This window comes from Hyla sarda, chromosome 1 (assembly GCF_029499605.1).
Source record: "Hyla sarda isolate aHylSar1 chromosome 1, aHylSar1.hap1, whole genome shotgun sequence".
Lineage (NCBI taxonomy): Eukaryota > Metazoa > Chordata > Amphibia > Anura > Hylidae > Hyla > Hyla sarda.
This window is the reverse complement of record NC_079189.1, coordinates 613,549,943-613,574,229: the sequence shown is the minus strand read 5'-3', so window position 1 is coordinate 613,574,229 and position 24,287 is coordinate 613,549,943. Positions and strand designations below refer to the sequence as shown.

The 24,287-nt window shown below is 46.1% G+C and overlaps 1 protein-coding gene across 1 annotated transcript in view; it reads left to right on the top strand.

Annotated features, from left to right (window-relative positions):
- The first annotated feature begins 2,665 nt into the window (after positions 1-2,665).
- Positions 2,666-24,287, top strand: part of LOC130307908 (oocyte zinc finger protein XlCOF7.1-like) — a 131,473-nt gene continuing 109,851 nt past the window's right edge. The window contains exons 1-4 of the mRNA XM_056552208.1: positions 2,666-3,088; positions 14,457-14,583; positions 14,667-14,731; positions 14,888-15,353. Of these exons, the coding sequence (XP_056408183.1) occupies positions 2,942-3,088; positions 14,457-14,583; positions 14,667-14,731; positions 14,888-15,353 (805 nt within the window). The 5' untranslated portion in view covers positions 2,666-2,941. The remainder of the gene's footprint in view (positions 3,089-14,456; positions 14,584-14,666; positions 14,732-14,887; positions 15,354-24,287) is intronic.

The window sequence follows — 24,287 nt, the reverse complement described above, 5'->3', positions numbered from 1 at the left end:
TCTCTGCTCTGCTCTCATTTTATTTCTGCTCTGCTCTCATTTTATTTCTGCTCTGCTCTCATTTTATCTCTGCTCTGCTCTCATTTTATTTCTGCTCTGCTCTCATTTTATTTCCGCTCTGCGCTCATTTTATTTCCGCTCTGCTCTCATTTTATCTCTGCTCTGCTCTCATTTTATTTCCGCTCTGCTCTCATTTTATTTCCGCTCTGCTCTCATTTTATTTCCGCTCTGCTCTCATTTTATTTCCGCTCTGCTCTCATTTTATTTCCGCTCTGCTCTCATTTTATTTCCGCTCTGCTCTCATTTTATCTCTGCTCTGCTCTCATTTTATTTCCGCTCTGCTCTCATTTTATTTCCGCTCTGCTCTCATTTTATTTCCGCTCTGCTCTCATTTTATTTCCGCTCTGCTCTCATTTTATTTCCGCTCTGCTCTCATTTTATTTCCGCTCTGCTCTCATTTTATTTCCGCTCTGCTCTCATTTTATTTCCGCTCTGCTCTCATTTTATTTCCGCTCTGCTCTCATTTTATTTCCGCTCTGCTCTCATTTTATTTCCGCTCTGCTCTCATTTTATCTCTGCTCTGCTCTCATTTTATTTCCGCTCTGCTCTCATTTTATTTCCGCTCTGCTCTCATTTTATTTCCGCTCTGCTCTCATTTTATTTCCGCTCTGCTCTCATTTTATCTCTGCTCTGCTCTCATTTTATTTCCGCTCTGCTCTCATTTTATTTCCGCTCTGCTCTCATTTTATTTCTGCTCTGCTCTCATTTTATTTCTGCTCTGCTCTCATTTTATTTCCGCTCTGCTCTCATTTTATTTCTGCTCTGCTCTCATTTTATTTCCGCTCTGCTCTCATTTTATCTCTGCTCTGCTCTCATTTTATTTCCGCTCTGCTCTCATTTTATTTCCGCTCTGCTCTCATTTTATTTCCGCTCTGCTCTCATTTTATTTCCGCTCTGCTCTCATTTTATTTCTGCTCTGCTCTCATTTTATCTCTGCTCTGCTCTCATTTTATCTCTGCTCTGCTCTCATTTTATTTCCGCTCTGCTCTCATTTTATTTCCGCTCTGCTCTCATTTTATTTCCGCTCTGCTCTCATTTTATTTCTGCTCTGCTCTCATTTTATTTCCGCTCTGCTCTCATTTTATTTCCGCTCTGCTCTCATTTTATTTCCGCTCTGCTCTCATTTTATCTCTGCTCTGCTCTCATTTTATTTCTGCTCTGCTCTCATTTTATCTCTGCTCTGCTCTCATTTTATCTCTGCTCTGCTCTCATTTTATTTCCGCTCTGCTCTCATTTTATTTCCGCTCTGCTCTCATTTTATTTCCGCTCTGCTCTCATTTTATTTCCGCTCTGCTCTCATTTTATTTCCGCTCTGCTCTCATTTTATTTCCGCTCTGCTCTCATTTTATTTCTGCTCTGCTCTCATTTTATTTCCGCTCTGCTCTCATTTTATTTCCGCTCTGCTCTCATTTTATTTCCGCTCTGCTCTCATTTTATTTCCGCTCTGCTCTCATTTTATTTCCGCTCTGCTCTCATTTTATTTCCGCTCTGCTCTCATTTTATTTCCGCTCTGCTCTCATTTTATTTCCGCTCTGCTCTCATTTTATTTCTGCTCTGCTCTAATTTTTTTTCCGCTCTGCTCTCATTTTATCTCTGCTCTGCTCTCATTTTATTTCTGCTCTGCTCTCATTTTATTTCTGCTCTGCTCTCATTTTATTTCCGCTCTGCTCTCATTTTATTTCCGCTCTGCTCTCATTTTATTTCTGCTCTGCTCTCATTTTATTTCCGCTCTGCTCTCATTTTATTTCTGCTCTGCTCTCATTTTATTTCTGCTCTGCTCTCATTTTATTTCCGCTCTGCTCTCATTTTATTTCCGCTCTGCTCTAATTTTTTTTCCGCTCTGCTCTCATTTTATCTCTGCTCTGCTCTCATTTTATTTCTGCTCTGCTCTCATTTTATTTCCGCTCTGCTCTCATTTTATTTCCGCTCTGCTCTCATTTTATTTCCGCTCTGCTCTCATTTTATTTCCGCTCTGCTCTCATTTTATCTCTGCTCTGCTCTCATTTTATCTCCGCTCTGCTCTCATTTTATTTCCGCTCTGCTCTCATTTTATTTCCGCTCTGCTCTCATTTTATTTCTGCTCTGCTCTCATTTTATTTCTGCTCTGCTCTCATTTTATCTCTGCTCTGCTCTCATTTTATTTCCGCTCTGCTCTCATTTTATCTCTGCTCTGCTCTCATTTTATTTCCGCTCTGCTCTCATTTTATCTCTGCTCTGCTCTCATTTTATTTCTGCTCTGCTCTCATTTTATCTCTGCTCTGCTCTCATTTTATCTCTGCTCTGCTCTCATTTTATTTCTGCTCTGCTCTCATTTTATTTCCGCTCTGCTCTCATTTTATTTCCGCTCTGCTCTCATTTTATTTCCGCTCTGCTCTCATTTTATTTCCGCTCTGCTCTCATTTTATTTCTGCTCTGCTCTCATTTTATCTCTGCTCTGCTCTCATTTTATCTCTGCTCTGCTCTCATTTTATTTCTGCTCTGCTCTCATTTTATTTCTGCTCTGCTCTCATTTTATTTCCGCTCTGCTCCCATTTTATTTCCGCTCTGCTCTCATTTTATTTCTTGTTTTTTGATCTAAAGCTTTTTTAATCCAATAGGATAAAAAATTTTCTATTTCCATACCATTCTCCTGACCTAGGATGAGTGAACAGAGAGGAATCAAAAAAGGGAGTCCCTGATTTGTCATACAAAGTAGTGGTATTGGAGGAATCAAATTCATTCCAATTAGAGTCATCAATTAGAGTCAGAATTAGTGTCATCATTAGTATGTCATTCCCCTCAGACTCATTTGGAGCGTATGAGGGGGGTCATTAGAATCTGAGGAGATGACATCCTCTGCATGTTCCTCATGAATTTCCTGAAAGGGAGTAGGGTTTGATCTATGTTTAGTTTTGTTTTCTACGTACGTCCTCACGGACAGAGGGAGAAAGATGCGATGAAGCACCTGCTGTACGGCTGCAAGATGGACGCAAGCCTGCTTCAATCTCCTGGCTCACCTCAGTATGAGAGATCTTTTTGTGTTTCTGAGGTATATGGCCGTCAGATGAGGAACGTCTTTTCATAGGATTATTTTTAAATTGAATATTGCTCTGAGCCGCTTGGTGGGCAAAAGATTGACAAATAGCCATAGCTACAGATTTTGCCATAGACTCATGCATAGAGACCATAGCGGAATTGACTGCTTTATGTACAGATATGGAAACTGACTGGTCTACCATATCCTGCATTTGGTCTGTAGAAACATATTGAACATCTTTAGTTTCTTCAGACATAATGAATTCTTGTTATATATAATTTTATATATAATTTTCATATATATTTCTGTATTTATTTTGTATATAGTTGTAAATAATTAAATTAACTAATTAATTATGATAATAATATTAGAGATATAACTGTTGCTGTTATTATGAATGAACTATGAGGTAAAATATATATGAAAGGAAATTATATAGATAATGTAAATAATATTACAATATTCTGCTGTACCGTCCTAAAAGGGACAGTAGGTGGCAGTAGAGGATAAGGAATGACTTGCGGCTACAGAAAAAAATTTGGTCAGTGACTAGTCCATGAGGTGACAGGGAGACGGGACTGCTGTGTGTGAGGAGAAAGATGTGCGGGAACAGTTCAAAAGGTCGCCAATTGAACTGAAATCCTGTGAGTGTAGGGAGAAACAATTATAGAAGGTAAGGAGGGGAAGTGGAATATACCAAGAAGATGGTATGGGGTAATAACATATATGGCACGGAATATATATTAAAACTAACTAGACATGGGAGTATTTTGTCAGGATCCGGACTGGTATGCGGAGAGGACACTGGTGGTGGATCCTCTGTGTCAGTGAGGTGATGGCGTGGGCCGTACCAGGGGAACGGAGTCTAAGGGGTTACTGGTTTTCACCAGAGCCCGCCGCTAAGCGGGATGGACTTGCAGCGGCAGGTAACCCCCAGGTCGTTCCACCCGATAGCGACTCAACCCCAACTGACAGCTGAGACAGGCGCGGTACATAGGGACAAATCAAGAGCAAGGTCGGACGTAGCAGAAGGTCAGGGGCAGGCAGCAAGAGTCGTAGTCAGGGGTAACAGCAGAAGGTCTGGGTACACAGGCTTGGGAACACACTAAACGCTTTCACAGGGCACTAAGGCAACAAGATCCGGCAAGGACAGGAAGGGGAAGTGGGTTTTTATTCACATAGAGCAGGTGGGAGCTAATTAAGAAGATTGGACCAGGCACCAATTAGCGGTGCGCTGGCCCTTTAAATCTGAGAGCCCCGGCGCGCGCGCGCGCACCCTAGAGAGCGGAGAGAGCAGGAGAATGGGACAGGTGAGAGGGACGGGGTGCGATCCGCGAGCGGGCACGTCCCGCTAGGCGGATCGCATCCCCGCCGGGCACAGCTGAGCAGCATCTCCGGTCACCACTGCCGACCGGAGCGCTGCAGGGCAGGAGACGCCGCGAGCGCTCCGGAGGAGGAGGGGGAGCCGGAGCGCTCGGCGTAACAGTACCCCCCTCCCCCCCCCCTTTGGTCTCCCCCTCTTTTTGGAGCCCAGGAACCTATGGATGAGCTCCTTGTTGAGGATATTGTCCTCGGGCTCCCAAGACCTCTCTTTGGGGCCACAATTCTCCCAGTCAACGAGAATTTTTTTTTTACCTCTGACCACCTTGGAGGCGAGGATTTCTTTTACCTTGAAGACATCAGAGGAGCCAGAGACAGGAGCAGGAGCAATGACCTTGGGGGAAAAGCGGTTAAGAACGAGAGGTTTGAGAAGGGAAACATGAAAGGAGTTAGGAATACGAAGAGAAGGAAGATGAAGCTTGTAGGAGACAGAATTGATTTGACTTTTGACTTTAAATGGTCCAAGGTAACGTGGACCCAGCTTGTAGCTAGGAACAAGAAACCGGATATATTTGGCAGAGAGCCACACTTTGTCCCCAGGAGCGAGGACAGGAGGAGTTCTTCTCTTCTTATCTGCATGTCTCTTCATACAAAATGAGGCCAGTAGGAGCGACTTTTGAGTCTCCTTGCAGATAACAGAGAAGTCCCGGGTTACTTCATCTACAGCAGGAACTCCAGAAGAAGTGGGAATGGGGAGGGGGGGCAGAAGGTGACGGCCGTACACCACAAATGTTACGCTCCTCCTCCGGAGCGCTCGCGGCGTCCCCTGCCCTGCAGCGCCCCGGTCGGCAGTGCTGACCGGAGACGCTGCTCAGCTATGCCCGGCGGGGATGCGATCCGCCTAGCGGGACGTGCCCGCTCGCGGATCGCACCCCGTCCCTCTCGCCTGTCCCGTTCTCCTGCTGGGTCCCGGTGCGCGCGGCCCCGTTCTCTAGGGCGCGCGCGCGCCAGGGCTCTCAGATTTAAAGGGCCAGCGCACCGCTAATTGGTGCCTGGTCCAATCTTCCTAATTAGCTCCCACCTGCTCTATGTGAATAAAAACCCACTTCCCCTTCCTGTCCTTGCTGGATCTTGTTGCCTTAGTGCCCTGTGAAAGCGTTTAGTGTGTTCCCAAGCCTGTGTACCCAGACCTTCTGCTGTTGCCCCTGACTACGACTCTTGCTGCCTGCCCTGACCTTCCGATACTATCCAGTCCTTCTCAGAGGTACGTAGTGTCTTCGAGGTGTCAGCCCGGGCCTCCTCAGCCGAGACTGCTTTGCTGAACCTCGTCCAAGGGAGTTCTTCTGTAGGTGAATACGCCATTCCGTTCCGTACCGTCGCCTCAGAGCTATCCTGGAACAATGAGGCCCTCTGCGCTACCTTCAAGAAAGTCTTATCCAGTAACATCAAAGATGCCCTGGCCGCACGTGAAATTCCTGCTAATCTGTCTGAACTTATCCATTTGGCCACCCGCATCGACATGCATTTCTCTGAAAGACGCCAGGAACTTCGACAGGAAAAGGATCTTGTTTGCACCAGGCAATTTCTCTCCCCGGCTCCTCTCTTTCAAAGTCCTTTGCAATCTGTTCCTGTGCCTTCCGCCGAGGAGGCTATGCAAGTGGATCGGTCCCGCCTGACCCTACAAGAGAGGACGCGCCGCCGTAATGAGAATCTGTGCCTGTACTGTGCTAGTACCGAACACTTTCTAAAAGACTGTCCTATCCGCCCTCCGCGTCAGGAGAAACGCACTCATTTACTTCACAAGGGTGAGACGACTCTTGGTGTAAATTCTGCCTCTCCACGTCTGACTGTGCCTGTGCGGATTTCTCCTTCCGCCAATTCCTCCTTCTCAGCAGTGGCCTTCCTGGACTCAGGTTCTGCAGGAAACTTTATTTTGGCCTCTTTTGTTAATAGGTTCAGCATCCCAGTAACCCGTCTCGTCAAACCGCTCTATATCTCCTCTGTTAACGGAGAAAAATTGGACTGCACTGTGCGCTACCGCACAGAACCCCTGCCTATGAGCATTGGACTGCACCATGAAAAAATTTAATTTTTTGTTCTGCCCAACTGCACCTCTGAAGTTCCTCTCGGCCTGCCGTGGCTCCAACGTCATGCTCCTACCCTCGACTGGACCACCGGGGAGATCAAAAGTTGGGGTCCTTCTTGTCACAAACGATGCCTCACATCTGCTCCCACTTGTCAAACCCCTGAGGCTCCACCTATACTGGGCCTTCCCAAGGCCTACCAGGACTTTTCAGAGGTTTTCTGCAAAAAGCAAGCAGAGATCTTACCACCTCATAGGCCTTATGATTGTCCCATTGACCTCCTTCCTGGTACCACTCCGCCCTGTGGCAGGATTTACCCTCTGTCAGCCCCAGAGACTCAAGCCATGTCTGAGTATATCCAAGAGAACCTAAAGAGAGGTTTTATTCGGAAGTCCTCATCCCCTGCTGGAGCGGGGTTCTTCTTTGTTTCAAAAAAGATGGATCCTTACGACCATGTATTGACTAAATAAAATTACCATCAAAAACCGCTATCCCCTGCCTTTGATCTCTGAACTCTTTCAAGCAACATTTAAGTGATTTAGAGAACTTTTAATAGTTACACATACATACAAGCTCATTAATAATAGCTAACAATAAAAATACAATAAGTGTAAACTAAAACCAATATGTAAACATCAGTGAATAGTATAAGATGCCAGCAGGCAATATAAACATATACCTGAAATTGTGTATGCCAGTAAAGTGATAATAGTGCATAAAAAATATTTATCATAGATTAAAAACCATGAAAATCAGGTGGTATGAATAATTGATTGCATAAACAATAAGGGCAGAGCTTACCCGACAGAGGATCTGTGTACATCGCCATAATGTCATATATCAAACGGCTGATATATCTGCGGCTGGAGTCCCGGTACCCCACTGCGGTGCTAGGTACCAACAGAATGACTCGCTGTCTACTATGGGCCCATACCAGTTAACCGGGCAGTTGTCTGCATGGTTTCCTGCAACCGCCTCTCACCGTTACACAGCTGATAATACTGCAGTTGGAGTTCTGGTACCTCTCCACTGTGCAAGGTGCAGACAGACCGACTCCTTGCCTACTATGGAACCATGCCAGTAAGCCAGACTGTTGTCTGCATGGTTTCATGCAACCGGCTGTCACCACTCACACGGCTAACATATCCGCGGTTGGATTTCTGGTACCTCTACGGTGCAAGGTACAGACGGACCGACTCCTTGTCTACCATGGACCCATATCAGTAGTTCTCTGCATGGTTTCCTACACCTACTGTCACCCACTACATGGCTGACGAAGCTGCGGTTGGGATTAAGGTACCTCACTCCTATGAGGTCTCCGACGGGGTGTCCCATTCTCTCCTATGGACCCAAACCAGTGAGCCAGACAAGGGTCTGCATGTGGGTCCACACCGCATGTCATACATCAAACAGCTGAGGTATCTACAGTGGGGGTCTCAGTACCCCACTTTTGTGCGTGGTGCCGACGGAATGACTCGTCATCTACTATTGAACCATTCCAGTTAGCCAGACAGTTGTCTGCGTGGTTTCCTACAACCGCCCGTCACCCATCACATGGCTGACGTTCCTGCGGTTGGAGTTCCGATACCTCACTGCTCTGTGAGGTGTCCGTTGGAGTATCTTGTTGTCTCCCCCTGGACCCATTTCAGTAATGACCTACACCGCCTGCCATACATCAACCGGCTGATGTATCTGCGGCGGGAGCCTCGGTACCCCATTGTTATGCGTGGTGCCGACGGGCCGAATCGTTGACTACTCTGGACCTGTACCTGTTAGCCAGGCAGTGGTCTGCATGGTTCCCTACGCCACCTGTCACACATTGTCTCTGCGGCTGGAGTTCTGGTACCTCACTACGGTGCGAGGTGCCTGCCGGAGTGACTTGTTCTCTCCTATGGTTCCGTACCACTATGCCACACAAGGGTTTGCACTACTGTTAGTGGTATGCACTGAACTGACCCATAGTGTTCCACGGACCCTATAGGGATGACAGAGATGCATTCCATGGCCCCTCTGCCTCCCTCTATCTCCAAGGGATGGGATTTCTGTCCATGGCTCCTTGGTCTCTCCGCCCTCCTGCCTATGTCCATGGGGCACAGTTACTGACTTTCTGACTGTTCCCTTTCTCTCCACACTTCGGGTGATGTCCTTGTTTAGCCAGTCTGTTGTCTACTCGGTTTCTGCTGCCATCGGTCCCTGCCCTCAGGGCCGCCGCGAGCATAGCCAGTTTTTCCGTAACTCATTGGTGATGAGGAAACTGGGGTAAGGTCCCTACTGGTATGCAAGTTTGATGTCAGTCGGACATTCCTTCGGCTGTTGGTTTCCTTATTCCACCTGGTCAACTGTTTGGTCGGACCGCACTCTAGTACCCCACTTTCGGTGGGAGGCTGCCTGGAGTCATCTTGGGTGCTCTTGAATTCTAGTCCTGTCGGCCAGTTGGCTTTCCGCTTGGTTGAGTACTAAATTCAGTCATCTGCCATACATTTCCCACTCTGTGGACGGTAGTTCTGGTACCCCGCTGCCAGGGAGTTGTTTTCAGTGCATCGCCCCGTGTTGCTCTATGGACTTTGTTCCAAGCATCACATTCTGAGTTGCAGGGTTAACTCTGTCTGAAGGCTGTTTTCTCACTTCTCTGCGTGTTTTCTGTATGCAGGACCAGACTTGACCATGGTCCCTATGCCACATAGCCGGACTGTGCCTGCATGTTTTTCTAATCCACCTCTCACCGTCCTCATTACTGTCGATGCTGCGGCTGTAGTCCGCTGTCCTTTTCCAGGTGCAGTTCCACAGTGTGTGTATCTGTGGGTTCTTGTCACCCTTTCTACCTGTAAGTCACTCTGTGTCTGCAGGTTTCCTGCACCACATACCTTCTTCATTGGATGTCTGCGGTTTTTCTTGGTGTGGCAGTCTTGGTACTAGGGATCGAACGATATATCGATTTTTTTTTTTAGGGACGATACCGATAATCTGTCACCGATAGCCTATAACTTATACCGATATTCCCGTATAAGTTATCGGCTATTTCTATTTCAGAAGCCGTTGCAGATCAATGATTTAAAGCGGGCGCTTTAAATCAATGAATTGCAGCGGCTTTTGCCGGGCCAGAGACCGCCGGCGCCGCCCGCTTCTCTGCCCCTGCCTATCCTGGGGTCCTGAGTCTAACCACCACAGTTGCCCCATCGCCTCCCCCCCCATCCTCTGCCCACATACCGCCGCCGCCCCGCCCCCATCCTCTGCCCACATACCGCCACCCCATCGCCTCCCCCCATCTCTAGTGTTATAATTTCCTGTTCCCGGGGGTCCGCGGACCCCCGGGAACAGGTAATTATAACACCGGGGATGAGGGGAGGCGATGGGGCGGCGGCGCGGTATGTGGGCAGAGGATTGGGGGGGGGGCGGCAATGGGGCAGCGGTGGCGATATGTGGGCAGAGGATGGGAGGAGGCAATGGGGCAGTGGCGACAGTAGTCTCTGGCCAGGGGGCGGGGCATTATCGGGAAATCAGCAAGGTAATTGCCAATACCGATAATGTCCAAAATCGTGATTATCGGCCAAACCGATAATCGGTCGATCCTACTTGGTACCCCACTACTATCGTGAGGTCCCCATATCTGTGTCTCTCCGTATACTAGGGCAGCTCGGATTTTTTTTCGCCGTGGTAAGCCTCGGGTTCTCCTGAGATTTTGCTTCCACGGTCCTGTCTTGATTCACCACTTCTGTTCTGACATGGGGCCTGCGGAGAGACAGTCAGTTCAGTCTCTCCCTATGCCTACAGGTGTCTTTTTCCACAGTTTTTTTTTCTGTCCGGGTGCCTTGGGCACCTACTCTTTTGCCTTTTTTTCTTCATCTGGTTTGGCAGCACGTTTGTGTTTTTTTGCCCTGCTCCAGTGTACAGGCTTCCGATCCCTCTGGGGTCTCCTGGTGGCCCCTCTAGATGCCGTTGGGCTGCCTCCAAGGTCTGGGGGCTCTGCCCACCTATCCCTTTTTCCATGGCCATGGGGCAGCATTTCCCTTTTGCTACTGTGCCTGGCGCCCTTGCCAATTCCCTTTTCCACAGGGTGTGGGGATCGGGGTGCTTGGCATGGGTCTTTACTGGTGTTTTTCTTCGCACACTTTGATCACCCTTGTTTTTCCCTCCTCTAGAGGGACTATGCTGTTGAGGTTTTTCTGCCGCCAGGCTAATGCAGTCTCGTTGTTCCCCCTTTTTAGGTGGGATATCGGCGGGGCCCTTGTCTTTTACCGAGGGAATTCAATAGAGTTTTTTGTTGCCTAGGCTTGTGGGCTTGCTGGCCACCTTTGCAGCTTGGCTCTCTTCCACCTTTTTGGTTAGCTACTGCTGCTCACGCAGCCTGGACTATCTCCTCTGTTGTAGGAATTTGTGCAATCTCCATTGAAGGGTTAGTTCTTTATTCCCTTTTTTGTCTGTGTCAGTTGTTCCGCACTGACACCGAAGACTTGCTTGGGTCCGCTAGGACCACTGGGTCTATGAACTGTTTGTCCTTGGCTTAGACTCTGTCCTTGGATGCTGTGGTGTGCCTTCCTTTCAGGCAGCTCTTTCAGTTGAACCTTGGTACTGGTTCCGATCTTGGGCATGTGTTCTGTTTCGGCCCAGATTCCACTGCTAGCCCATCGGGCGGGGTGGCTTTTTCTCCACTGCACTCCTTCTCTTCTTCATGTTTTTACCTGGAAGTGGTCCTCCGGAGGCTTTTTGCAGATGTCTGTTTTTCCTTACTCCTCAGGGGTTTTTGTTTTCCAGGTGACCCTGACATATTCAATTTCTTGTCTGGTCCCCCCCAGTGGTCGGCCTTTTCCTTGGGGTCCTAGTCCATCTTCTTGGACGGGCTATCTTCTGGGAGCTCAATTTCTGGCTTTAGTTTGTCTCTGGCCTTGGGGCTTGTCCACGGGCCCCATGGACATGTGGGTTCAGTCTTGGGACTGATTCCTTCTCTCTGGTTGTTGTATTTTTCCCACCCTAGGGGACTGCTTTGGTACGTCCCTCAAGTAAGGTGTCCCCCAATGAAGAGTGCCAGAGAAAAGGAGATTTTTGTACTCACCGTAAAATCTCTTTCTTGTAGCTCTCATTGGGGGACACCACACCCACCCATTTCTTTTTCTTTTTTTCGGACTGTTCTTTCCAATTCTTGGGTTGTCTCTCTGGGATTACTTTCTAGGGTCCTTCAGACGGATTTCTTGTTGGCTTTTCCTACTGCTTTGTGACAATACTGATTTCCTCACTGTAGGTGGGCGGGTATATCCTGCCAGGGAGGAGACGACTTTTTTTCCTAGTGTAAGCGCCTCCTAGTGGCAAGAGCATATACCCATGAGTAAGGTGTCCCCCAATGAGAGCTACGAGAAAGATTTTACATTCAGTACAAAAATCTCCTTTTTACACCGTGGTATGTAGTTTCTATTGGTTTCGCTTTTGTTTTGATGGGACTTTTTGATCGCATTTTATTCGTTTTTTATGGTATATGAAGTGACCAAAAATGCACAATTTTGGACTTTGATATTTATTTATTTTTTCGTGTACGCCATCGACCATGTGGTTTAGCTAACCTTATAATTTAATAGTTTGGACATTTACGCACGTGGCGGCGGTACCACATATGATTATTTTTATTATTACTACATTATTTTATTTAAAACATTTTGAAAAGGGGGGTGATTTAAACTTTTAATAGGGAACTATAACATGCAATCTTTTGATTGCTTACACTAATCAATGCTGTCATAGCATAGCATTGATCAGAGTTCTCGGCGCTCTGCTGCTCTAGCCTGTTTTTGTTACGTATTGGATTGACTTATCTCAATCACTATAATCTCTTATTGATACACCTAAAGACATTTGAAATCACAAATAGGATAATTTGGTAGGTGGCATATTGTTTTTGCTTTAACAATATTAGAAAAAAGTAAGAAGCAAGAAGGATTATGAGAAGTCTTCCCTCTACACAAGGAAATTACTTTGGAGATATCCAAGTCTTATTTAAGAACATTTAATATAACCAATGAGGACAATGGAGGCGATTCATCAGGACCTCTGCAGTGGAAACGTTGACCAGTTGCCCATAGCAACCAATGAGACTGCTTGTTTTATTTTTCAGCGCTATGATCCCCAATTCCTCTCCTCTTCCTCCTATTTTACACTGGTTGCAAATCTTAAAAGAAAAGGTGCAGATAAGCAAAAGAGACATTAAAAGTAAAATTATACGCACAAATATGAAGGCTAGAAAGTCCACGATTCTCCTCGGTTAGTGCAGAAGGTCGTTCCCGAGTAAAAGGAGATGCCACAATCGTCCTATTTGACACCTAAGAACCAGGCGGAGGTCTTACAGGTGTGAGGTCTTCAGACTCGGTCAGGTCCTTCTCCTCCTTTGTTGGGGGGGAACTTCTGGCTCTAAGGACCATGATGTCAGGAGAATCTTCAGTTATCAATGAGAGACCATCCAGGATTCATATAGCAAGTAAATATTATTATCAAAATGCCAATTGGAGACAACTGTTCACACTCCTAAGCTTGAGCATCGTCTAAAGCCACCAACATGGATACAGCTTTATATAAGAACGCAACGTGGTTATCTCTTCTGTATCATAGAGAGACACAGACAGAAAGCAAATCTGTTATATAAAATAGTTCATCTCTGAGACTGCGGTGTATTCGGAAGGTCTTTAGCAGAGCAGGGTGAGCGTCATTAGAATAAGTAACTAGAGTGACCTGTGGCCTCCGGACCAGAGCGCCACCGCTGGACTAGGAGAGCTTAGTGCACTCCAGTCTGTTATATTATGGAAGCAGGACAATGAATTTTTTGGTTGTTGAGAAAAATATATATTTTACAGTAATGGAGGGGTCTGGTGATGACTAGAGAGGTGACAATGCTGGGACATTATACAGTAATGGAGGGAACTAGAGAGGTGACACTGCTGGGAATGCTGGGACATTATACAGTAATGGAGGGGGCTGGTGATGACTGGAGAGGTGACTGCTGGGACATTATACAGTAATGGAGGGGTCTGGTGATGACTGGAGAGGTGACACTGCTGGGACATTATACAGTAATGGAGGGGTCTGGTGATGACTGGAGAGGTGACACTGCTGGGAATGCTGGGATATTATACAGTAATGGAGGGTCTGGTGATGACTGGAGAGGTGACACTGCTGGGAATGCTGGGACATTATACAGTAATGGAGGGGTCTGGTGATGACTGGAGAGGTGACACTGCTGGGAATGCTGGGACATTATACAGTAATGGAGGGGTCTGGTGATGACTGGAGAGGTGACACTGCTGGGAATGCTGGGACATTATACAGTAATGGAGGGGTCTGGTGATGACTGGAGAGGTGACACTGCTGGGATATTATACAGTAATGGAGGGGTCTGGTGATGACTGGAGAGGTGACACTGCTGGGACATTATACAGTAATGGAGGGGTCTGGTGATGACTGGAGAGGTGACACTGCTGGGACATTATACAGTAATGGAGGGGTCTGGTGATGACTGGAGAGGTGACACTGCTGGGAATGCTGGGACATTATACAGTAATGGAGGGGTCTGGTGATCACTGGAGAGGTGACACTGCTGGGACATTATACAGTAATGGAGGGGTCTGGTGATGACTGGAGAGGTGACACTGCTGGGACATTATACAGTAATGGAGGGGCCTGGTGATGACTGGAGAGGTGACCCTGCTGGGACATTATACAGTAATGGAGGGGTCTGGTGATGACTGGAGAGGTGACACTGCTGGGACATTATACAGTAATGGAGGGGTCTGGTGATGACTGGAGAGGTGACACTGCTGGGACATTATACGGTAATGGAGGGGTCTGGTGATGACTGGAGAGGTGACACTGCTGGGACATTATACAGTAATGGAGGGGTCTGGTGATGACTGGAGAGGTGACACTGCTGGGAATGCTGGGACATTATACAGTAACACCACTGGAGGGGTCGGGGTGATGACTGTATCATTATGTGTCAGGTTCCTATAAGGTGTCAGGACGTGGCGGTCTATTTCTCCATGGAGGAGTGGGAGTATGTAGAAGGACACAAGGATCAGTACAAGGATCAGGTCATGATGGAGGATCAGCAGCCCCTCACATCACCAGGTAATAGACATGACTATATACACACGTCCTCTCATTATTTGTATGTAAAGAATGAATTCAGTCTCTGTATGTGTTCCCTACAGTCAGATCCAGTAAGAGAACAGCACCAGAGAGGTGTCCCCGTCCTCTTCTTCCACAGGATGATCAGGTAGATGGAGATATTCCCTATGATCTGTAGAAGGGCTGTGAAGCTCTTGTGGTCAGTCCCCTCACCCTCCATGACTCCTCATCTCCTGCTCATCTATAACATCCCACATGACTTCTCCTACTGTCTGATTACTTTTTATTTCTTGTACATTTTAAGAATCAGGTAGAAGATCAGAACAATATTAATTCTCCAGATCTGAGCGGTGATGAGCAGTATATGGAGAACATTCCTACAGGGAAAGATCTGATCTATATTAATGCTACAGACATAAAGGAAGAAGAAGAGACAGATGTTAGCGGTGATGAGCAGTATAAGGAGGACATTCCTACAGGGAAAAATATCAATGTTAATAATACAGACATAAAGGAAGAAAAAGAGACAGATGTGAGCAGTGATGAGCAGTATAAGGAGGACATTCCTACAGGGAAAAATCTGATCTATAGTAATGCTACAGACATAAAGGAAGAAGAGACAGATGTGAGCGGTGATGAACAGTATAAGGACATTCCTACAGGGAAAAATCTGATCTATAGTAATGCTACAGACATAAAGGAAGAAGAAGAAACAGATGGGAGCGGTGATGAGCAGTATAAGGAGGACATTCCTACAGGTAACCGCCCAGGTGAGTAGTAAACACTAAATGCAGAGAAAACTTACAGATTCTCTGCTTGTAATAATTGTGCAGAATTCTTTCATCTCTGTGTCCTGTCTCTTTCTTGTAAATTCCTCCATCCAGTCAAAATGCAAACTAATGTTATATTACAGCTGGAATATGGACATGAAATATACCAATGTGTACACAACATGGAGACATATACCATATAACACAATACACAATATGGAGACATATACCAGATAACACAATACACAACATGGAGACATATACCAGATAACACAATACACAACATGGAGACATATACCAGATAACACGATACACAACATGGAGACATGTACCAGATAACACGATACACAACATGGAGACATGTACCAGATAACACGATACACAACATGGAGACATGTACCAGATAACACGATACACAACATGGAGACATGTACCAGATAACACGATACACAACATGGAGACATGTACCAGATAACACGATACACAACATGGAGACATATACCAGATAACACAATACACAACATGGAGACATATACCAGATAACACAATACACAACATGGAGACATGTACCAGATAACACAATACACAACATGGAGACATGTACCAGCCAACACAATACACAACATGGAGACATGTACCAGCCAACACAATACACAACATGGAGACATGTACCAGCCAACACAATACACAACATGGAGACATGTACCAGCCAACACAATACACAACATGGAGACATGTACCAGCCAACACAATACACAACATGGAGACATGTACCAGATAACACAATACACAACATGGAGACATGTACCAGATAACACAATACACAACATGGAGACATGTACCAGATAACACGATACACAACATGGAGACATATCCCAGATAACACGATACACAACATGGAGACATGTACCAGCCAACACAATACACAACATGGAGACATGTACCAGCCAACACAATACACAACATGGAGACATGTACCAGATAACACAATACACAACATGGAGACATGTACCAGATAACACAATACACAACATGGAGACATGTACCAGATAACACAATACACAACATGGAGACATGTACCAGATAACACAATACACAACATGGAGACATGTACCAGATAACACAATACACAACATGGAGACATGTACCAGATAACACAATACACAACATGGAGACATGTACCAGATAACACAATACACAACATGGAGACATGTACCAGATAACACAATACACAACATGGAGACATGTACCAGATAACACAATACACAACATGGAGACATGTACCAGATAACACAATACACAACATGGAGACATGTACCAGATAACACAATACACAACATGGAGACATGTACCAGATAACACAATACACAACATGGAGACATGTACCAGATAACACAATATACAACATGGAGACATATACCAGATAACACAATACACAACATGTAGACATTGGAGGTTGGGTTTTCTCTCTTCCTCAGCGTTATTAACGAGCAGCAATGCATTTCCCTGCTGGGCCCTGGCTATTTTTATATGCTACAGTTCTGCCTGTCTCCTTTTGAGCTTCTTCTGCCTCAACCATCTACGCTCCTGCTCAGACAAAGATTTCTGCAGACCCATCGCCACCTGTAGGTTTATTGGATCTGCCCCACTTCCCCTGGTGACCGAATACATCACACTGCCGCTCATCTGACCACCAGCCGAGGTCGGACATCACTGAGGGCGACAATTAGCTGAGCTTTAGTTTGGTGGATTAACCAGAAGAAGAAGGAATAGGGACACTGCGGAGGGTGGAAGCGGGATACTGGAGGCATCGGGGGGAGCAGCGGAGGAAAGTCTTGTTGCTGTATAATGCTGTGCAATAGGTAAAGCATTATACAGTGAATGCAATCTAAGGATTACTTATAAAAATCCTCTATGGGGAATAAAAAACTAAAAATGTATTTACAATTGTATAAAATCCCCTCTCCTAATAAAAAATAAAATCACCCTAGGTTTCCGTTTTACAAAAATAAATAAATAATTATAATAAAAATATGCAGTACGCTCAAATAAGGAATTGTCCAATCTATTAAAATTTTAAGTTTTGATGCCCTAGGGTCAACAGCCTAATAAAAAAAAAAAAGCCAAATGCCAAAAATGCAGATTTTTGGTCACATCATATATAAAAAAAAAAAAAAAAGGAAAAAACTTTTCAAACTCTATCAATGGAGCGCGGACATAATGAATCAATACAGTACATATTTACTGCATTCATCTGTATGAGCAATCGAATAACTGCTCATAAAAGTCCCATACAAGGAGTAAAATGTAAATAAACCCCCTCCAATAATAAAAATTTAATTTTTTTTGTGTAAAAATTTCAAGTTGTAATAAATTTATTTTTTATTTTTGTTGTAATTGTTCTTAAAAGGGACTAAAGTGTAAAACTATGCAAATTAGATTGTGATGGTATTGAGCTGACGAATAATATTACCACACAGTGAATGTAGGTGTCATCACAAAGTAAGATCGGTCCAGCAAAAAACAAGCTCTCAGTCGGCTCTGTAGATCGAAAAGTAAGAGTTATGGCTCCTAGGAAAGCAAGAAAAAAAGAAAATTCTAAAGATTACATATCCTGGGTTATTAAAGGGTTAATACTAATAATAAAATCTGTGTTATTCTCTGCAGATTCTTGTACCGGGAGATCAGAGGAGAATCTTATATCTTCAGATTATAAAGCAGATGATGATATCACACAAGATACATATGAAGAACATTCCATTATCCCAGATACACCCTCAGCCCTTCACAGCCAAGATCTGTCATCTCATCCTTATATACAGGTCCTGTCTTCTCAGTCATCACAGGATGTTACGCAGAATGAAAGCCACAGAAGGGGTGTTGGACGTCAAAAAGATTGTACAAGGAAGATGCAATATTCATGTTCAGAATGTGGGAAATGTTATCTTAAAAAATCATATCTTGTTGTACATCAAAGAACTCACACAGGAGAGAAGCCATTTTCATGCCCAGAATGTGGGAAACTTTTTACTAAGAAATCACTTCTTGTTCAACATCAAAGAACTCACACAGGGGAGAAGCCATTTTCATGTTCAGAATGTGGGAAATGTTTTTTTCAGATAACCCATCTTGTTAAACACCAAAGAACTCACACAGGGGAGAAGCCATTTTCATGTTCAGAATGTGGGAAATGTTTTACTCAGCAATCAAATGTTGTTAAACACCAAAGAACTCATACAGGGGAGAAGCCATTTTCATGTGCAGAGTGTGGGAAATGTTTTACTCAGCAATCAAATTTTGTTAAACATCTAAGAACTCACACAGGGGAGAAGCCATTTTCATGCTTAGAATGTGGGAAATGTTTTACTCAGAAATCACATCTTGTTCAACATCAAAGAACTCACACAGGGGAAAAGCCATTTTCATGTTCAGAATGTGGGAAATGTTTTATTAACAAATCATATCTTGTTCAACATCAAAGAAATCGCACAGGGAAGAAGCCATATTCATGTTCAGAACCTGGGAAATGTTTTATTGAGCAATCAAGTTTTGTTCAACATGAACAAACTCACACAGGAGAGAAGTCATTTCCATGTGTAGAATGTGGGAAATGTTTTACCCAGAAATATATTCTTGTTAAACATGAACGAATTCACACAGGAGAGAAGCCATTTTCATGTGTAGAATGTGAGAAATGTTTTACTCAAAAAATACATCTTGTTAAACATCTAAGAACTCACACAGGGGAAAAAACATTTTCATGTTCAGAATGCGGAAAATATTTTACTGAGAAATCAAATCTTGTTCAGCATCAAAGAACTCACACAGGGGAGAAGCCATTTTCCTGTGCAGAGTGTGGGAAATGTTTTAGTAACCATACATATCTTGTTAATCACCAAAGAACTCACACAGGGGAGAAGCCATTTTCTTGTTCAGAATGTGGAAAACAATTTACTCAGAAACCACATCTTATCAGGCATCTTAGAATTCACACAGGAGAGAAGACAATTGAGAGCACTAAATGATGCAGATAAGACATCTATATATTAACCATGTACATAGGATATCTGACATGTATACATAGATCATATACTGCATCTCCAAACTTGTTCCCAATTGATAATAAAAGTTTTCTTTTAGAACGTAGTCACCGATCCAGCGATGTCATCACTATAGTTTACATGGTAGGAAAAGAGTGTGATATATGGTTGTGATATTCACTGCTCCTCATGGAGAAGACCCAACAGGCATAATCCATGGGGAGCTGCTACTGGAGACCCAAACACCTCACAGAGAAGGGACTTATTCCAGTGATGAAGAATTCCAGGACATGACCAGATTAGAGACACAAAATCACTTCTGGCTTCTAGGACATTCTGATCCTATAGGTGTTAGATTAGTGGGGTCTCCTACTCTACACAGGGTCCTTCCTTAGGTTATAGAGGGAAGAACAAGTTGTATTCGGCTGAAGTGCGGAGAAGAATTAACCAGGTGGCTCTATGGTTGGTTCCCAGATCTCTGAGGGGCTGAAGCCTCCGACATTTATGACATAGTAGCTGAGTATACGGCGTTGTCCGGTTTTCCCTACTTAATCCTTGTGGGGGAAGAAAAGCAAAATAGGAGGAAGTTCTTGTCCTCATATCCCATCTCCATATACTCTCCTCAAATCACAAACTCATATCTCGTCCTCATATCCCGTCTCCATATACTCTCCTCAAATCACAAACTCATATCTCGTCCCCATATCCTATCCCCATATCCTGACCTCATATCCCGTCCTCATATTCCGTCCCCATATCCTGACCTCATATCTCGTCCCTATATCCCGGCCTCAGGTGGGGCTGAGTTCTGATGAAGAGATTGGGGACGTGGCTTTACGGGAATGAATGAGAATTGCAAGCTGGGCCGATGCACAAAAGGCTAGAAAATAAGAGGTGTGGCTTACATTGTGGGTGTGGCTTTGCGAGATGTGGTGGGGCATGCGGGAGGGGTGTGGCTTGTAAGCTGGACTGAGGCTAAGTTTCCACTTGGTTTTTTCTGGCAGTTTTTGGAATACAGCCACTGCAGTTTTTGAGCCAAAGTCAGAAGTGGATCCATAAGGGAGGAGAAGTGTAAGTCCTACCTTTATATGTCCTATTCCTTTTGAATACACTTCTGGCTTTGGCTCAAAAACTGCAGTGGCTGTATTCCAAAAACTGCCAGAAAAAAAAACAAGTGGAAACTTAGCCTTACGCACTCACCAGGAGATGCAGAGCGGAGAGGAGGTACTTGCATGGGACTTGAGACAAAAACCCCATTGAGTGTTACATATATATATATATATATATATGCATGTATATATGGATATCATGGGAATATTCCACCCGATACTCGTCCAAGACAGTGGTCTCAAAGTGTGGTCCTCCAGATGTTGCAAAACTTCAACTCCGGGCATGCTGGGAGTTGTAGTTTTGCAGTAGCTAGAGGCACCCTGGTTGGGAAACACTGCTCTAAACTGTGACACAAAAAAACAGACAGTATTCAAATCCTGAAGGTTCCGCGGGCCTCTTCTATGATCTTCAGTTCTTTCCTATAGATTTTCAATGGGATATAGATCAGGTGATTGGTGGTTGAAGTTTTAAAAACATCTGGAGGGCCACACTTTGAGACCACTGCTGTAAGAAGACGAGTGGCCTGGAGAACAAAGAGACGACACATCGCAGTTATAGTCAGAATGCTCTGTATATTATAAAAAAGCTGGATCTTCTATAGGAAGAATACGCGACCAATGACTTATACAGGGACATAAGGACAAATCAATTTTAGGGTTAAAGGAGGAGATTTATTAAAACCTGCGCAGAGGAAACATTCAGATCGCTTTTTTTCATTTTGAAGAGGCCTTTTTAAAAATGAAACAATCTGGTTGCTATGGGCAACTGGCCGACTTTTCCCCTGCAAAGGTTTTGATAAATCTCCCCCTATAGCGGATAATCCTCGGTTCATGGAAAGGACTTGTTGGACGTCATTTGTTCATCTCAAGCTCATGGCGCCTGGAACAACATGGCCGATAAACATATATTCCCTCGTGTCAGGATAAAGACAGCACTTACAGATTTTATCAAAGATCATCGAATTATAGGAAAATTACTAAGTAACAGGGACAAGTTAATAGAAGAAAAAAATATATAGAAGTAAAAGAAGTCACATGACGTAAATGTAGGTCACGGTTTCCCGGTAGTTAGCGCACCGTGATTTACATTCAAATCAGGCACGCGAAGCGAGCGGAGGAACTGCTCAACGCTTCATAGAAGACGGATCATCCCGCTGATGTCCGCCATTAACCCTTTAGATGCCATGAGCAATGCCGATGACAGCATCTAAAGGCTTTAATGACAGGTGCTGAAACCCCCAAAGAGCCATCGTGAGGGGCGCTGAGTTAAAGGGGTACTCCACCCCTAGACATCTTATCCCCTATCCAAAGGATACAGGATAAGATGTGTGATCATGGGGGTACAGCCGCTGGGGAGCTCCATGATATCGGCTGCGGCACTCCAGACATCCCGTGCACAGAGCGAACTTCGCAACGTGCCGGATGACTGGCCATGCGGGACAGAGGCTTGTGACGTCACGTCTATGCTTCCTCAATGCAAGTCTATGGGAGGGGGTGTGACGGCCATCACGCCCCCTCCCATAGACTTGCATTAAGGGGGCGTGGCCATGACATCACGAGCCTCCGGCGCTGCACCTGACGCTCTAAATTAACACCGGGTGCAGCAGGAAGATCGTGGGGGTTCCCAGCAGCAGGACCCGAGCAATCAGACATCTTATCCCCTATACTTTGGATAGGGGATAGGATGGCTAGGGGCAGAATTTAAAATGGTGGCTGGATTCACCCGTAAACAAGACTATATTAGCAAAGTGCAGATATCACTGATCAGGGCTATCCTATGACAGAGCACAGAACAGTGAAAGCAATCTATCGATGTCATGATAGGCAGGCAGGGAACAGGGAGTAGTGAGCCCTAAACCTGTCCCTAAAACCACTCTCCCTGCCTATGTCACGATGCCGGCTGGCAGGTAGTGGATCCTCTGTGCCAGAGAGGGATTGGCGAGGACCGCGCTAGTGGACCGGTTCTAAGTCACTACTGGTTTTCACCAGAGCCCGCCGCAAAGCGGGATGGTCTTGCTGCGGCGGTAGTGACCAGGTCGTATCCACTAGCAACGGCTCACCTCTCTGACTGCTGATGATAGGCGAGGTACAAGGGAGTAGACAGAAGCAAGGTCGGACGTAGCAGAAGGTCGGGGGCAGGCGGCAAGGTTCGAAGTCAGGGTGGATAGCAGAAGTTCTGGTACACAGGCTTTAGACACACAAAACGCTTTCACTAGGCACAAGGGCAACAAGATCCGGCAAGGGAGTGCATGGGAGGAGGTCAGATATAGTCAGGGACCAGGTGGAAGCCAATTAAGCTAATTGGGCCAGGCACCAATCATTGGTGCACTGGCCCTTTAAGTCTCAGGGAGCTGGCGCGCGCGCGCCCTAGAGAGCGGAGCCGCGCGCGCCAGCACATGACAGCAGGGGACGGGAACGGGTAAGTGACCTGGGATGCGATTCGCGAGCGGGCGCGTCCCGCTGTGCGAATCGCATCCCCAACGGCCGTGACAGTGCAGCGCTCCCGGTCAGCGGGACTGACCGGGGAGCTGCAGGGAGAAAGACGCCGTGAGCGCTCCGGGGAGGAGCGGGGACCCGGAGCGCTAGGCGTAACAGTACCCCCCCCTTAGGTCTCCCCTTTTTTTTGTCCGGTGACTGCCTCCCCTGGGATGAGGACACCGGGAAGGAATGGATGGTTTCCTCAATGGCAGGCAGTACAGCAGGAGTGGGAATGGGGAGGGAGGGCAGAGGGCGAGGCCTGGCACGGGGCAGTGTGACACCAGGACGAGGGCCAAGAGGAGGCACCGAGGCTTGCCTGAGTGGACTGGGAGGGGGGGAGAGGCATTTTCTGTGGCAGGCAGAGTCCCTAACGACCTTAGGGGGACCGGATACAGGAGGAACCACAGGGTCACGGCAGGGAGTACTGGGAACCGGTTTAAGGCAGTCCTTGGAACAAGAGGGACCCCAACTCTTGATCTCCCCAGTGGACCAGTCCAGGGTTGGGGAATGGTGTAGAAGCCAGGGTAGTCCAAGGAGAATTTCGGAAGTGCAATTGGGAAGGACCAAAAATTCAATTTTCTCGTGATGAGGTCCGATGCACATTAGGAGGGGCTCCGTGCGGTGACGCACGGTGCAATCCAACCTGGCTCCGTTGACCGCGGAAATGTGGAGTGGTTTGACAAGACGGGTCACCGGAATGCGGAATTTATTCACCAAGGACTCCCGAATAAAATTCCCAGAGGCACCAGAGTCCAGGCAGGCCACGGCTGAGAGGGAAGAGCTGGCTGAAGTAGAAATCCGTACAGGCACCGTGAGACGTGGAGAAGCCGACTTAGCATCAAGAGACGCCACGCCCACGAGAGCTGGGTGCGAGCGTGCGTTTCCCAGACGTGGAGGACGGATAGGGCAATCCACCAAAAAATGTTCGGTACTGGCACAGTACAGACAAAGATTCTCTTCCTTACGGCGATTCCTCTCTTCCAGGGTCAGGCGAGACCGATCCACTTGCATGGCTTCCTCGGCGGGAGGCCTAGGCGCAGATTGCAGTGGAGACTGTGGGAGAGGTGTCCAGAGATCTAAGTCTTTTTCCTGGCGGAGCTCTTGATGTCTCTCAGAAAAACGCATGTCAATGCGAGTGGCTAGATGAATGAGTTCATGCAGGTTAGCAGGAGTTTCTCGTGCGGCCAGAACATCTTTAATGTTGCTGGATAGGCCTTTTTTAAAGGTCGCGCAGAGGGCCTCATTATTCCAGGATAGTTCAGAAGCAAGGGTACGGAATTGTATGGCGTACTCGCCAACGGAAGAAT